The 16,482-nt window shown below is 39.4% G+C and overlaps 2 protein-coding genes across 6 annotated transcripts in view; one reads left to right on the top strand and one right to left on the bottom strand.

Moving 5' to 3' along the window:
- PDZD9 (PDZ domain containing 9) overlaps positions 1–16,482 on the bottom strand; it is a 43,740-nt gene that overhangs the window by 9,066 nt on the left and 18,192 nt on the right. The window contains exon 5 of one of the 5 annotated variants that reach the window (XM_054455640.2): positions 11,211–11,735. The exons of 3 other annotated variants lie outside the window; for them this stretch is intronic. In XM_054455640.2, coding sequence (XP_054311615.1) covers positions 11,679–11,735 — 57 coding nt within the window. In that variant the 3' untranslated portion in view covers positions 11,211–11,678. Of the gene's footprint in view, positions 1–11,210; positions 11,736–16,482 lie in introns of those variants that run through there. One more of the 5 variants, XM_054455645.2, reaches the window with a different exon arrangement.
- The window catches only part of LOC129016311 (cytochrome b-c1 complex subunit 2, mitochondrial), a 30,501-nt gene that overhangs the window by 13,582 nt on the left and 437 nt on the right, over positions 1–16,482 (top strand). Inside the window, exons 8-13 of the mRNA XM_054455639.2 lie at positions 2,169–2,226; positions 5,055–5,150; positions 5,453–5,652; positions 7,422–7,502; positions 9,698–9,774; positions 14,105–14,258. Of these exons, the coding sequence (XP_054311614.1) occupies positions 2,169–2,226; positions 5,055–5,150; positions 5,453–5,652; positions 7,422–7,502; positions 9,698–9,774; positions 14,105–14,258 (666 nt within the window). The remainder of the gene's footprint in view (positions 1–2,168; positions 2,227–5,054; positions 5,151–5,452; positions 5,653–7,421; positions 7,503–9,697; positions 9,775–14,104; positions 14,259–16,482) is intronic.

Here is a 16,482-nt window from a genome sequence, read left to right as displayed (position 1 = left end):
CCAGACCCAAAAACAGATTTTATCAAAAGACATTAAGAGAAAAATTGGGAATTATCAACACCTTCAAAGTATATCTGACTCAAAAATTTAAGGTTTTTACTCTCGTTTCATTCTTAGTTAGCTGTTACAGAAAACTAAACTGTATCCCTTGCTGTTTTTGACTTATCAATTAACAATTTGATGCCTTCCATTTATATGGCACTTTTATTTACAAATTTTAACTTGTATCATCCAACTTGAACAGGCAGCAGTTTTCATAAGACTGGACTCTAATGAGTTTTGAAATTTTTTAGAAATCAAATTCAGCCTCATGAAGATGTGTTATTAAGTTAGCTAAAACATAGCAAAAGTTTATCTACAAGGATGGCTATTGTGATATTGTTTTATAATTGTGAAAAATTAGAAACAAGTTAATATCCAGCATTAGGGAACTAGTTAAATAACTTATAGAATGGAACAGTATTCAACCATTCAAAAATATTAGTTGATACATAAAACTTCACAGCATATTGTCACATAAAGCAATTTACGAATTAGGACATACCAAAAGGTCCCTTTTTTAAATAAAAGGTATGTATGTATGCATTATAGACAAATACCAAGATGTTAACTGTCATAACTTGGTTATCTCAAAGTTAATAGTATTTTTTAAATGTGTCCCTAGGCTAAAGGAAACTCTAAAGAAATTGGCGCTAGAATACTTGGAGCAATGGCAGCATCAATAGAAAAACATAAATAGAAAAAGAGTATGACTTTCCAAGGTTACTCCATAGATATAGACACCATTCATTTTAGGGCACGGATTATGATAAATTGATTAAAAGTTCAGTTTCATTACTTTAGCCCAGTGATTCTCAAACGTTATCACTTTCCTTCCTGAGGAGCCTTTCCAGCCATTTTTTTGTAAACCTCTTACTTTTAATACCACAGATAGAGTTTATGTACTGTATATTTGTACGTTATACATAAAAGTCGTGAGTTTTTTTTTTTTCTTAGTTACCCCAAACCAATTTTCACCCATCTGGAAGGGATAGCATTTCTGTTGAAAGTAGATGTTTTAGCCCTACTTTTGTATATTAAGCCTAAGGTGGTAATATAAACCAGTGATTACCAAGTCTCACCAATCTTCAGATCACCTGAGTGGTTGATTGGATGGATGGGTAGTTGGTTGGTTTTAAATAAGGATTCTAGGATTCCACATTTAATATTTTATATCAGTCTGTAGGGTAAGTGCCAAGAATGGGGGACAGTGACCGTTTTTGTTTTTCAAGCTCTCTGAGTAATTCTGTGGTCATAGTGTTTGGACACCCTGGTACAGACAATGACTTCATGGTCAGAAAAGCTTTGTAGAGATTGGCTTCAAAGATGGACGAGAAGGGTGTTGTGGTAAAACTCTGTTAGCCCTGTTATAGAATGTTAATAGTGCTTCATTACTACCTATATAAACACAAAAGAAACCTGATATACTACGTAAGCTACATTATAATAAAAATCATAGTCCACTTTTTCAAGTGTAGGCCAATGTATGCTCTAATTTCTTTTTATTCCCTTTTTTTTTTTTTTTGAGACAGAGTCTTGCTATGTCACCCAGGCCAGAGTGCAGTAGCACGATCTCAGCTCACTGCAACCTCTGCCTCCTGGGTTCAAACAATTCTCGTGCCTCAGCCACCCAAGTAGCTGGGATTACAGGCATGCACCACCATGCCTGGCTAATTTTTGCATTTTTAGTAGAGTCAGGATTTTGCTGTGTTGCCCAGGCTGGTCTCAAACTCGTGGCCTCAAATGATCTGCCAGCCTTGGCCTCCCAGAGTGCTGGGATTACAGGCATGAGCTACTGCACCCAGCCTCTTTTTATTCCTTTTATAAATAACAGCTTTGTTGAGATGTAATTCACCATACTATACAACCTATTTAAAGTGTACACAATTCAGTGGTTTTCATTATATTCACAGAGTTGTGCAACCGTGACCACAATTAGGTTCTAGTTCTTTTAAGCAATAATTTTTATAATAAAATCCCAGGGTAATTCACCTCAGTTAGTACCTTGTAGTTCATTACAGCAGCTTATAAGGCTAAGTATTTATTTTCTTCCAAGCTGTACTTTTATGTTTTTACAGCTTTTTATATTTATGCTAATATAACCTAATAAGTGTTTTTAACTTCCTCAGTTACATTACTTCGTTCAGAACCATTTCACAAGTGCAAGAATGGCTTTGATTGGACTTGGTAAGTTTAGAGTATTGCCTGCCTATCAGTTTGCTTCCTTAAGAGCAGTTCCTTAAACTGTAATTATGTGAACATAGGATTGAACAAAATTTGAAAAGTTCAGCCTTCTATTTATGTCAGACAGGCAATATATCATAGGATTTTAATTGCTAGTCATTTGTTTTGGAAGGCAGAATCCAACATTTAAATTTGTAAACCACTGGCTTTAAATTCTTTACAGTGTTTGTAAAACCTGTGACAAAGGTGAATTTCTCAAAGCAGAGAGCTTTTACAAACTTTTTTAAAAGGAAGTACAGCTTACTAGAAAAACAGGCAGAGGGCATGAACAGACAGTTCATGGGAGAAATATGTTTGTATATGTGTAGCCAACTATCTTTGTTTTAAATGATCAGCCTCACTAATAATTAAGAAAATTTTAATCTGTGATATTGGCAAAATTAAAAGATTGACTCTGCCCAGAATTAACCAGGGTATGGAGAAATAGGCACTCTCACAAATTGTTAGTAGGAATATAAACTAGTACAACATTTTGGGAGATCTTTTTGAATATATCTGTTAAAATTCTAGGCTGGGCATGGTGGCTCATGCCTGTAATCCTAGCACTTTGGGAGGCTGAGGTGAGCAGATCACCTGAGGTCAGGAGTTCAAGACCAGCCTAGCCAACATGGCGAAACCCCGTCTCTACTAAAAATACAGAAACTAGTCAGGCATGGTGACACATGCCTGTAATCCCAGCTGTTGGGGGGCTGAGGAGGAGAATTGCTTGAACCCAGGAGGCAGTGATTGCAGTCAGCTGAGATCATGCCACTGCACTCCAGCATGGGCGACAGAGTGAGACTCTGTCTCAAAAAAATAAAATTCTAAATGTTCATACTCGTAGATGCAGTGACTTTTAAGAATTTGTCTTACAGAAACATTAGATCAAGTTTACAAAGTAGTTGTATGAGAATATCATTTGTAATATTTTTTGTTTTGTTTTGCAAATAACAGCTTAAGATATAATTTACATGCCATAAAATTCACCCTTTTGAAGTGAATAGTTCTGTGATTTTTAATAGATTCAACTATTACCACTACCTAATTTCAGGGTGTGTTCATCATCCCCCCAAAAGCCCCATACCCATTAGCAGCCACTCCCCATTCTCATCTTCCCCCTGCCTGTGGCATCCACTAATCTACTTTGTTTTTTTTTTTTTAAGAGACGGAGGTCTCATTCTGTTGCCCAAGCTGGAGCACAGTGGCACAATCATAGCTCACTGCCTTGAACTCCTAGGCTCAGGTGATCCTCCCACCTCAGCCTCCTAAGTAGCAATAATCTACTTTGTCTCTATAGATTTGACTATTCTGGACATTTCCTATAAATGGAGTCATACGATATGTGGCCTTTTGTAACTGGCTTTTCTTACTTAGCATCATGTTTTCAAGGTCCATCCATATTGTAGCATGTGTCAATGTCTTATTCCCTTTTACGGCTCAAGAATACCCCATTACCACATTTTGTTTATTCTTTCATTGGCATTTAGGTTGTTTTTACCTTTTGGCTATCGTAAATGTAAACATTCATGTGTACATTTTTCTTAGGACACCCGTTTTTAGTTCTTTTGGTTATGTCTAAGAATAGAATTGCCAGGACATATGGTAACTCTGTTTAACCATTTGGGGAACTGCCAGACTGTTTTCCAAAGTAGCTGCACCATTTTACATTCCCACCAGCAATGCACAAAGGTTTCAATTTCTCCACATCCTTACCAACACTTATTGTCTGTCTTTCTGATTATGAACGTACTACTGGGTGGGAAGCGGTCATTGTAGTTTTGATTTGTATTTCCCTAATGACAAATGACATTGAATATATTTTCATGTGCTTTTTGTCCATTTGTATAACTTTTTTTTTGTTTGTTTTTTTTGAGACAGAGGCTTGCTCTGTCACCCAGGCTGGAGTGCAGTGGCGCAATTTCAGCTCACTGCAACCTCCACTTCCCAGGTTCAAGCTATTCTGCGGCCTCAGCCTCCTGAGTAGCTGGGATTACAGGTGCGTGCCACCATTCCTGGCTAATTTTTGTAATTTTAGTAGAGATGGGGTTTCACCATGTTGGCTGGGCTGGTCTCGAACTCCTGAGCTCAGGTGATCCACCCACCTCGGCCTCCCAAACTGTTGGGATTATAGATATGAGCCACCGTGCCCGGTCAGCTTTGGAGAAATGTCTATTCAAGTCTTTGCCCATTTTTTAATTTTTTTTTTTTTAATTGTTGAGTTGTAAAGGTTCTTTATATATTTTGGATACTCAAGCTGTTAGCAGATATATTATCTGTAAATATTTTCCTTCATTTCATGGGTCCTCTTTTTACTTTTTTGATATAGTGTTCTTTGATGGACAATGCAATGTTGTTTTAAGAGCTAACTATTAGAAACATGCTAACGTCCATTAGGAGGGGATTGATCAAATAAATGGTGGTACAGCCATAGAAAGGGATTCTTTATAACCATTAAATATTTGATGTAGACTACTCACTTAGAAATTTGTAAATTATGAAAGATAAGTTAGAAACAATATCAATAGAATGATACCATTTTAGAAATAAATTGAGGATAATATTAACTACACAGAAAAAAATTCTAGATGAATAGTAATACTAAGTATATAGTAAATAGTTTAGTAATAGTAAACTCTAATTGGGTATCTCTGTGTGGCATTATAGCAGGAAGACTCTTATTTATTTTGTAGTGTTTGGATTTTACAATCGTATTTTTAAAACAAGGAAAAAATATTTTATGACTGTGTTTTAGTAATTCTGGTTCTAGCTTTGTTTTTGCTTCTGTTAAACAGGTGTGAGTCATCCTGTTCTAAAGCAAGTTGCTGAACAGTTTCTCAACATGAGGGGTGGGCTTGGTTTATCTGGTGCAAAGGCCAAATACCGTGGAGGTAAGCATTTCATTCTGTTAGGGTTAATTTATCAGAAGGGCATTTCCCCACTAGAATAGCATGTCGAGGTGGAATAGGCCTGAATATTTACTACTCAACAGTCTCAGCACAGAATTGGATGGCTTGGGTGTTGTATTTTGAGCATATGTTTTGTGTGTGTTTGGGGACAGGATGGCAAGGGGAAAGCACCGAGCCGCAGAAAAGACTCGTGGGTTAATACTGTATTGTAGGAAATACTGGAGAATGAAACCAATGGTGAACAAGCCGTTTTCTTCTTCTCTCTATCCTTAACCTGGCCCCAGGTGAAATCCGAGAACAGAATGGAGACAGTCTTGTCCATGCTGCTTTTGTAGCAGAAAGTGCTGTTGTGGGAAGTGCAGAGGCAAATGCATTTAGTGTTCTCCAGCATGTCCTCGGTGCTGGGCCACATGTCAAGAGGGGCGGCAACACCACCAGCCGTCTGCACCAGGCTGTTGCCAAGGCAACTCAGCAGCCATTTGATGTGAGTCTGAATAGTTGGTATCTCTCTTTTTGCTTTCAAAGGCTCAGTATTTAAGATATAATTCTGATAATCTACTCTTAAAATGTAAGACAAACACACAGAAAATCTTTGTATGATTGAAGAGATAGCCAGGCTTGATTTTAGTATCTTTGAGGGCCTATCAAAAACTCACTGGCTTTTCCACTTTGTCTATTACTTGTCATTAGTAATATAAAAAGAGGAATTGAATGCTTAGAAATAAAGGGAATCCACACATCCGTTCCCTTTAGAATAAAGTTGTAGATATTAAACTTTCCCCTAGATTCTAACTAGTCTTTTTTTCTAGATTTTCTTCTGTCCCCTTCTGTTCTTGTGGCTACTTCCTGAATCTCACTATTCCTTGTTTTCCAACCAAGTGGACAAGATGAACACCAAGAAATTGTTTACAGACTCACTCATTCGCTTGAGATTAAATTTAAAAAGAAAAATGAGAGGCTGGGTGCAGTGGCTCACAACTAAAATCCCCGCACTCTGAGAGGCTGAGGTGGGCGGATCACTTGAGGTCAGGAGTTCGAGACCAGCCTGGCCAACATGGTGAAACCCCCATCTCTCCTAATCCAATGAAGTAATTTAATAGAAATTCCTAGTTCAGAACTTGGCCAGAAATTTAGAGTATAAATAGGATGGCCTCAGAATTATAATTAAAGAAATTGAAGTCCAGGCCAAGCACAGTGGCTCACGCCTGTAATCCCAGCACTTTGGGAGGCCGAGGTGGGTGGATCACGAGGTCAGGAGATCGAGACCATCCTGGCTAACACGGTGAAACCCCGTCTCTACTAAAAATACAAAAATTGGCTGGGCGTGGTGGCACACGCCTGTAGTCCCAGCTACTCGGGAGGCTGAGGCAGAAGAATCACTTGAACCTGGGAGGCGGAGGATTCAGTGAGCCGAGATCATGCCACTGCACTCCAGCCTGGGTGACAGAGCGAGACTCTGTCTCAAAAAAATATATAAATAAATAAAAGAAATTGAAGTCCATTCTTATGCTTTACATGGACTGAGCCAATGGTTCTCCAAATTTATTGTACAGAAGAATCACCTGGAACACTTGTTAAAAATCTGGGCTCCCAGGCTACATCCACAGGGACCTGAGTCAGTAGGTCCATTTTGGGAACCTGAAAGTTTGTATTTTTAATAAGAATTTAGATAATTTTTATGTAAATGGTCCACATAAACACTGCAAATCGGGTTCACCCTAGAGAGCTAAAAGCTCTGCTCAAACTAGATAGCAATATCCCTGTTATTCAGAGGCTAAACTCTTGATACCTTGGACATCTGGATAATGACCACTAAGCAGAAATTTTTCTCTTAACTTTTTGACATGAGTGTATAAGAGAAATGAAAGTAAATTGGTGAAAAAGTCCCTACCAACAGCAGAGAGAAGAAACCAGGTCTGCCTAACGCCAAAGCCCATATATATTATAATAATAATGTTTGCAGATTAGTGTTTGCATAAACCTTTAATCATCTAAAGAAGGTTAGACAATACCCAGCATAAAGGAAAGGGAGCAGTCATTTTAGAAATATTTAAATGAAAAAACAAAGCCATGATAGTTCTGAAAGAGGTAACCTATTTACAGAATACTTCACTTGACAGAACTGGTTAAGTAAAATATTAATCTATTTTGTTTATACTGTGAAGGTCCAAGTTTTTTCAAGGCAAACTTAAAGAAATCATGCCCTGTTTTACCTGGTAGAATATCATACAGTAAAGTCTCATTATCTTTCAGGTTTCTGCATTTAATGCCAGTTACTCAGATTCTGGACTCTTCGGGATTTATACTATCTCCCAGGCCACAGCTGCTGGAGATGTAAGCTGCAAACTCACCAAACTTCTTTCATGAACAAGTTATTCCCCGCCCCCCCCGCCCACCATGAACATGTTTTTAGTTAAAATATGGAATGTTTGAATGCAATGCAATGACTTATCAGAGCTCTGTATAGTATGATATCATTGAAGCATTATCTGCTGTAGGGAAATGTACACATGTATACTAATGCTTCCAGGAAAGAGGAGAGAATTGCCTCCTTCATATTTTGGTTCTGGTTGGACAAGTTGCATTGAGTTGGCTCTGAGACATCTAAATTGAGAACCCAGGAGAGGGGAAGGCCAGGATGTTTATTTGCAAGTCTTCAGTATACAGATTATGTTGAAATCAGGGATATGTATGAATGATTGTAGGAAAAGAAAACTAAAGCTCAATTTCTGGGAAACAACACCATTTAAGGAGCAAGTGGCTAAGAAAAATGGCCCAGGTAAACAGAAAGAAAAAGAGAAGCTGATATATTTGAAGGATAGGAAAGAGAGTATGTTTAACACCATTTTGGCCCACAGTGAAATAACATTCATTACCACTGAGAAGTCTGGTAGTTTCAGCAAGCTAGGACATCATGGGTGATCTTAACAGTTTTGACTAGAGTAGTGGAAATTGGCTAAAATGTGTAGTGATTAAGGAATGAATGACAAGTAAGAAATGAGAGGTTGGTATGGGCTAGTGGAGCTTAGACATTCAAGGAGCAGGTTGTTTTAGGAGAGTTTACACTAAGAGATTAGGTTGAAAGAGACATACTGAACAAAAAGATCGAAGTAGATATCGGAGATAGAAAATTATAAATGGCTCAAGTCTGAGAAAGGAATACGTGGGATCCAGCACACAAGTGGACCTTTTAGCTTTACAGACAGGCTAATATTGGAAGATATTGGGAAGATGGGGAAGTACCTCCTCAGTGAGGCAGGAGGCTAAGTCATGTTTTGACAGACAAGAGAGGAAAGTTTAAAGAAAGTAGTGAAGTTTGGGACAGACAAATAGTGAGGTACACAAAAAGTGGGTATTCGCTGTAGTGTAGATGTATCCTTGAAATCAGCGACCACAGATTCATAGTACAGTCAGTCAGGACTGTCATGTAATTTTTCTTCAGTTGCATTCACAAGCCTAATGGAGAAATGGAGGAGGTAGGTATTAGGGTTAATCCCAGGTTGGAATCCTGCAAAGTGGGCAGGTCAGAAGTGTGAGGAGATAGCAAGGGAATTGGGAGCATTGGCAAGAGTGATTAAAAGGATGATTCAGGGATCTAGGCCCAATAGAGAAGTGAAGCCAGAGGGGGCCTGATAAATTGAAAGACTGGACAAGTCAAGGAACTAGAGATCTTGATAAAATGGAAGAATAAGGATAGTGAGATTAAAGACTGAGGTCGGGGTCTTAGAATTGAGGGCTTCAGAGGTATGCAGATTTAGGCTATGATCAGGTCTGGGGTGTGGCTCTGAAAATGGGCAGCTAAAATGAAGGGGAAACGGAGGTCCTAGAATTTAGGTGATCAGAGGGAAAAATAAGTAGCAGGCCCAGCCAGCACTGAGATGGAGAAAATCATGGCCAGATTTATTTATTTATTCAACAAATGTTTACCAAGTACCCACATCCCTGGAACTTTATTCTTTCTTTCTTTTTTTAAATACCATAAAAGGATTAGATTCCTTCTTGACTCTGGCTTAGCAAGTGTGGACAAGCCTTACAAATTGGCTGTGTATGGATTACTACTCTCTTCTTAGTGAACAGTAAGAGATAGCAGTAGTAATGGCATGACACTGCAAGAGTCTGGGGAAGTTTTAAAGGTGCTTGTTCTTTATGGGTGATTAGAAATCCATGTGTTTGGCCAGGTGTGGTGGCTCACACCTATAATCCCAACACATTGGGAGGTTAAGGTGGGAGGATTACTTGAGCCCACACATCTCTACAAAAAAAGCTAAAAAATTAGCCAGGCCTGGTAGCATGCACCTGTAGTCCCAGCTTCTTGGGAGGCTGGGGCAGGAGGATTGTGTATAAACAGCTGCTTTATGAACATAGGAAGAATAAGGAATCCATAGTGATGACAGCATTCCGCATGGACACTGTGCTGTTTGTCTGGAACTAACCTTCTATCTGTGTTTTTGCCTCGGTAAAGAAGTCTGTCAGTGCTGCAGAGACTCTGGTACTGACCACAGATGACCAACTTTTCTTATCTGTCCTAGGTTATCAAGGCTGCCTATAATCAAGTAAAAACAATAGCTCAAGGAAACCTTTCCAACACAGATGTCCAAGCTGCCAAGTAAGTCTCAGTATTAACTGTGTTTTATGTTTTTGTTATTTGAAAGTTGTATTCTTTTCAGATTATAACAATATTACAATCTATGCTCATAAGGACTGAGAAGTACAGAAAAGCATAAAAAGGGAAACATACCCATATCCTACCACCTAAAGATATAATTGTTAACATTTTGGCCAGGCACAGTGGCTCACTAATCCCAGCACTTTGGGAGGCCAAGGCAGGTGTTTCATTTGAGACCAGGAGTTTGAGACCAGCCTGGGCAACATAGCAAGACCTCGTCTCCACCAAAATTAGAGAATAATTGTTAACATTTTTCTTAGTTTATTGATCATGCATTTTTAAACATAATCGTTAATATTGTATATATAGATGCTGCTTGACTTACACTGGGGTTAACGTCCTGAGAAATCCGTATATCGAAAATGCATTTAATACCCTAATAAACCAGTCACCCAGCCAAACAAACATAAGTCAAACCATCATAAGTTAAGTTAGGGACCATCCGTATACTTTTTTATCTTATTTAAATAGCATCCTTATTATAGAAGTTTGAAAATTACAAATAAAAGACAAAAATGATCTCTGATTTCCCTAGCAATAATTCTGTTTCCATTGATTCAAATTACTAAAATTTAAACAGTATTCATTGGTGTGTCAAAATACACTTGTGCATTTTCTGCAGTTACAAAGATATCTTTGGGCTTAAAATATTTTTGTATTTCATATTACTTTCTTGGTATAGATTCCCAACTAAGTTAAGAGTTATAACCAAAGGCTCCATGTTAGAGTGTGTGTATGTGTGTATGTTTGAATAATACATTTGACTAGGCGCAGTTGCTCATACCCGTAATCCCAGGACTTTGGGAGGCTGGGGCAGGAGGATCGCTTGAGGCCAGGAGTTCAACCAGCCTTGGTAATGTGGCAAGACGCTGTCTTTACAAAAAGATATTTAAAACTAGCCAGGTATGGTAGTGTGTGCCTGTAGCCCCAGCTACTCAGGAGGCTGAAGAGGGAAGATTGCTTGAGCCCAGGAGTTTGAGGCTGCAGTGAACTAAGATCACGCCATTGCACACTAGCCTGGGCAACAGAGCAAGACCCTGTCTCTTTAAAAAAAAAAAAAAAAAAAAAAAAATATATATATATATATATATATTTCTAAGTCACAAATCTAAAGGGATTGTACCAGTTTATAATCACACCACCAGTATATAAGAGTACCTATTCTACAATAGTTTCTTTCTTCATTACTTATACCCAAAAAAGATCTGATTTTGTTTTGTTTTATAAGAAAGACTAAAATACTTGTCTGCTATTTGGCAATTTATAAATCCCCACTGTCCAGATTGAAAGTGCTATCAACACTCCTAATTCATTAGTAGTTCGAGGGTTTCTCTAAAAGAGACAGACGTGGGACAAAGTTGGAAATCAACCTGCATTTTCATACAGCAGCTTAAGACATTTAAGTTTGACTCCATCTACTTAGAACAATTCAAAATGTGAATCTTGCAACTCCGGTGGTCGTTATGATCATTTAGTATTGCCCACAGGGGAAGCATGACAGGGAGAATTACAACCCAGGATGGAACAACCTTTTGGTCATTTCTGTTCCCATTAGTATTGTTAGTTTTGTTATGCTGAGCACACTACAAAGTTGCATCTCTTGTATAAGTACAACACAATTTATTAAATATTGTATACATAGAACCAAGAATCGATAGGATGCAGGGCTGCTTGATTGTACCAGAAACAAAACATGATGAGAATACATTGAAACACTGGATTTACTTCAGAAAAACCTAAGTTTTTCAAATCTAATTTATTTAAGAAAATATATTTTCTTAATAAGTGTAACAGTTCTTACAAGGTATGGTAATATGCAGAAAGTAGAATTTTGATTATTAATGTCAAGGTATGTTTTCTGCCATTTTGATGGAGTTGATACTTTTTCTTGTAAGTTCTTCCTGAGTGAAAGAGAGAAGGTGAGGTGTCATTGCTGAAAGGACACACTAATAACCTCTTGGTAGTTTATTGCAGGTAAAATCATTTTTTAATTAAGCTGACAATGTGGTAAGACTGCAGCATTAAATTGTAATTATGTTTAAATGGAAGTCTTTCTGTAGAGTGTTAAAGGATGATAGTTTGAGGTTCAAATAACTCGACTGTCTTATCAAACACCATGTCTATAAGTAATAAGTTTCTGAGAGAATTGTGAATTGGATTGTTTTATTTCAAGTGGATGCTTTTGTGCCCATATTTAAGCTGCTGTTGCTTACAAGACCTGTACTGCCCTTCCCCACCTGCCTTTTCCATCATACCCTATGCTCACTGAGACAAATCTCAGCAAGAGGCAGGAGTTGCTTCACTAATCAAAACCTTACATTAAAATAATTTTACCTAGATCTAAGTTCTGGTCCCAAATCAAAAAGCAATCTGTGGAGTTTTCAGTATAGTTTTGTCCTGACAGCTTTCCAAATAGTAACTTAAACAGTACAGTACTTGGTGAACTGAAGAAATAGAATGGAGGCCATTAGCACTGTAAGTTGTTAGTTTGCCTGTTTACCAAAAACACGTTGAGTTTCGGGGCACATACCTTAAAATTGCCCTGTTTCACTGTGTAAGAGGAACTGGCTTGACTACTTCACCCTTGGTGGAAACAGGCCCTAAAAGAGGCAGCAACAACTGAAGTGGATATCACAGAAATAAACAGACAGCAGAAGCTCTTCAGACAACCCCGAAACCTGCCAAAACTCACAGGTAATACAAGTGAAACGATAGCATAAGAAGAAAATAAACATGAGAATCTTCAAACTATAAGCATTGAACGGTATCCTCCATCCAAGAAGAGAACCCAGTTCAGACAAGGAAAAGGTCAAGACTGTGACCTTTATAACACTGTGACCCCAGCTGTGGGCCAGGTGGAGTTGTCTGTGGTGACACCAACTACAGGCCTGACACCCTGGTTTGACAGAAGGCTTTTCTAGATCCCTGGTCTTCACACTCTAGCAGCCAAAAGGTAGGTTTACAATACGCACTGTCCCCAACTTGCCATGGATCAACTACAATTTTTCAACTTGACTATGGAGGAAAACCATCGCAATTTCAGCTTCCAGTCATGGGTCACATAACAATGGGGATACGTTCTGAGAAATGTGGTGTTAGGTGGTTCCATCACTATGTGAACCTCAGTGTTCACACAAATCTAGATGGTATAGCCTACTACACACATAGGCTCTATGGTATAGTCTATTGCTCCTAGGCTACAAACCTGTATAGCGTGTACTATAGTACTGAATACTGTAGGCAGTTATAACACAAAGGTAAGTATTTGTGCATCTAAACATAGGAAAGGTACAGTAAAAATACAGCACAAAAGATAAAAAATTGTATGCCAGTATAGGATATTTACCATGAATGGAGGTGGCAGGACCAAAAGCTCCTGCTTTCGAGTGAGTCAGTGAGTGAGTGGTGAGTAAATGGGAAGGCCTGGGACATTACTGTGCACTGCTGTAGACACTAAACACTGTAAACATAGGCTACGCTAAATTTATTTTTTTAAAATTGCACTACAACATTATGTTGTCAGTAATAGGAATCTTTCAGCTCCCTAATAATCTTACGGGACCACCATCATATATGTGGTCCATCATTGACCAAAAATGTCATTATGTAGTACATGACTATACCTTGAATTTCGATCTTTTCCTAGTCTAGTGATATGCAGTACATGAGATAATCAATGCCTCCTTATAAAATGGGCTTATGTTAGATGACTTTTGCCCAACCGCAGGATATCGTAAGTGTTCTGAGCACATATGAGGTAGCCTGGGCCAAGCTATGATGTTTGATACGTTAGGTGTATTAAATGCACTTTTGACTGCCATCTCAGTGGATGGCAGCCTTCTCACTGACAGCAGAGAGATCTTCCTCACTGTGCCAGTGGGCAGGAGAAAGAGCATGTTGCGACTGGCCAGTGACGTGCAGAGGATCCAGATTGCACAACCGGATCCAGAGGCCTTGGGAAGCATTAGGGAGCTCTCCAGCTGTCTCACTCAAATCTGTAGCAGCATATGGACCCACAAATGGAGGCCAAAGTGGGCCCTCAATTGGACACTTTGGCAACCCTGAAGAAACTTCTTCCCTTCAGACTTAATGTTTTAGTATCATATTCCAGAGAAGGGAGCGGCGTTCTTGGGGATTTCAGGAAGAGGGAGACACGCTGTTACTCTATCCATTAAATAAAGCTTTGATGTTCACAGCCCCCCGCCACCACTCAGAAAAAAAAAATAATTGCCTTGCTCTCTAAAACTGACTTCTGCCTTTTATTGGACAGGAACAAGCTGAAAGCTGGATACCTAATGTCAGTGGAGTCTTCTGAGTGTTTCCTGGAAGAAGTTGGGTCCCAGGCTCTAGTTGCTGGTTCTTACATGCCACCATCCACAGTCCTTCAGCAGATTGATTCAGTGGCTAACACTGATATCATAAATGTAAGTAAATGAAAACTTACGATTTAACAACAGAGAACTTAACCTTAATGATCCAGTTTCAGAAGGATGCATAAGCGTCCTTGGGCAGTGTATTATTCTCATGTTTGGTGCTCATCTACTTAATGTGGAGGCAGGAGGGCTCATTCCCATAAGATCTGCAACAAGCTTCCTTGTGAGCTTGAGTGTATGTATCTTCCTCCTTCAAATAAACTACCATTAGGTTAAACTCTGATGTCAAGAGGGCTGCCATCCACTGAGATGGCAGTCAAAAGTGCATTTAATACACCTAACGTATCAAACGTTAGGTTAAACTAATGGTAGTTTATAAAATAGGCTTATGTTAGATGACTAGAGGTAAAGAAGAGTCAAATATTAGCAGTTTCATATGATCCAACCTAAATAGTGAAGTTTGCTATTTTTCCTCTTCAGTCCTACCAATATTTCACCATCCAGCATCTTAAGATTTTCTTTACTCTTCTCAGCCTAGGACATTCTCCTGTTCTTCCTAATTTTTTTTTTCACATATATTTTTGTTCCCTACAAGATTGAGCTGTTTTGAGGGCAAGGACTATGTCATGTACTTCTTTGTGTTCCCTACTGTGCCTAACAAGCACATGATCTACAGAATTAATCCAGAGTAAGTGGGTTTTCCCCATTTTCTACATTAAACTTGCCAACTTGCTTTCCATTGTAGATGTCTCAGCCATCTTCTCACCAACAGGTCTACCTTGTATAGGGACAGTGGGGATAAGAAAAAATAAAAAATAAAAAGCCAAGCTGGGTACAGTGGCTCATGCCTGTAATCCCAGCACTTTGGAAGGCTGAGGTGGGCAGATTGCTTGAGCCCAGGAGTTCAATACCAGACTGGGCAATGTAGCAAAACCCCGTCTCTACAAAAAAGTACAAAAATTAGCTAGGCTTAGTGGCATGCGCCTGTAGTCCCAGCTACTCAGGAGCTCAGGAGGCTGAGGTGGGAAGGTGGCTTGAGCCTGGGAGGCAGAGATTGCAGCAAGCCGAGATCATGCCACTGTACTCCAGGCTGGGCAACAGAGTGAGACCCTGTCTCAAATAAAAAAGAGACAAGGCTATTTTAAGATAGTAACCCTGACTTGGTTTCACTTGGCCCCAGTCATCATTTCATACTCTTTCTTTTTTTTTGTTTTTTGTTTTTTTTGAGACGGAGTCTCGCTCTGTTGCCCAGGCTGGAGTGCAGTGGCGCGATCTCGGCTCACTGCAACCTCCGCCTCCCGGGTTCACGCCATTTTTCTGCCTCAGCCTTCCGAGTAGCTGGGACTACAGGTGCCCACCACCACGGCCGGCTAATTTTTTGTATTTTTAGTAGAGACGGGGTTTCACCGTGTTAGCCAGGATGGTCTCGATCTCCTGACCTCGTGATCCGCCCACCTCAGCCTCCCAAAGTGCTGGGATTACAGGTGTGAATCACCACGCCCGGCCCATTTCGTACTCTTTTAAATGGCTGTCTTCATCTTATATCCTATCATTATGTGCGTCCCAACCCAACTGCTTCCACCACCACCTCTCCTTCATAGTAATAAGATAAGCTGGCCTGACAGAATATGGGGGCTGCTGCTTCACCTACACCTGACTCATGATACTACACTTAACCAGCCTTTGAACTTGGAAATAGTGGCATAAAGGATCCTCTAGGGTATAAAGTTTTACTTTTAAGTTAACAATCAATGTATTTTTATTGACCCAGACTATTTGCCATTGTAATACCGAAACAGGAAAGTATATCCCTGCCTGAAGCCACACTACTCTATTTGACAGTGTCAGTGTTGTTTTCCTTATCTCTCTTTGAACAGCTACCCTCTTACCAAAGAGTTGCTCTTGCTTGGTTCATTACACATACAATGGAACTTTCAGAGAAACAGCTAAGCTTTTCCTCCCACACTGTCACATATTAAAGCACCAGCCATCTCCTAGTTAATTTTCACAACAGCTATTATAGTAATTGCTGGCTTAGAATGTCCTATCCAAGGCCGGGTTGGTGGCTCACACCTGTAACCCCAGCACTTTGGGAGGTCGAGGTGGGTGGATTACTTGAGGCTAGGAGTTTGAGACCAGCCTGGCCAACATGGCGAAATCCCATCTCTACTAAAAATACAAAAATTAGCTGGGCATGGTGGTACATGCCTGTAATCCCAGCTCCTTGGGAGGCTGAGGCAGAGAATTGCTTGAACCTGGGAGGCGGAGGCTGCAG

The sequence above is a fragment of the Pongo pygmaeus genome, chromosome 18 (assembly GCF_028885625.2).
Source record: "Pongo pygmaeus isolate AG05252 chromosome 18, NHGRI_mPonPyg2-v2.0_pri, whole genome shotgun sequence".
Taxonomy (NCBI): Eukaryota; Metazoa; Chordata; class Mammalia; order Primates; family Hominidae; genus Pongo; species Pongo pygmaeus.
Note: the sequence above shows the minus strand (reverse complement) of the source record. Positions and strands in the feature narration are given on the sequence as shown.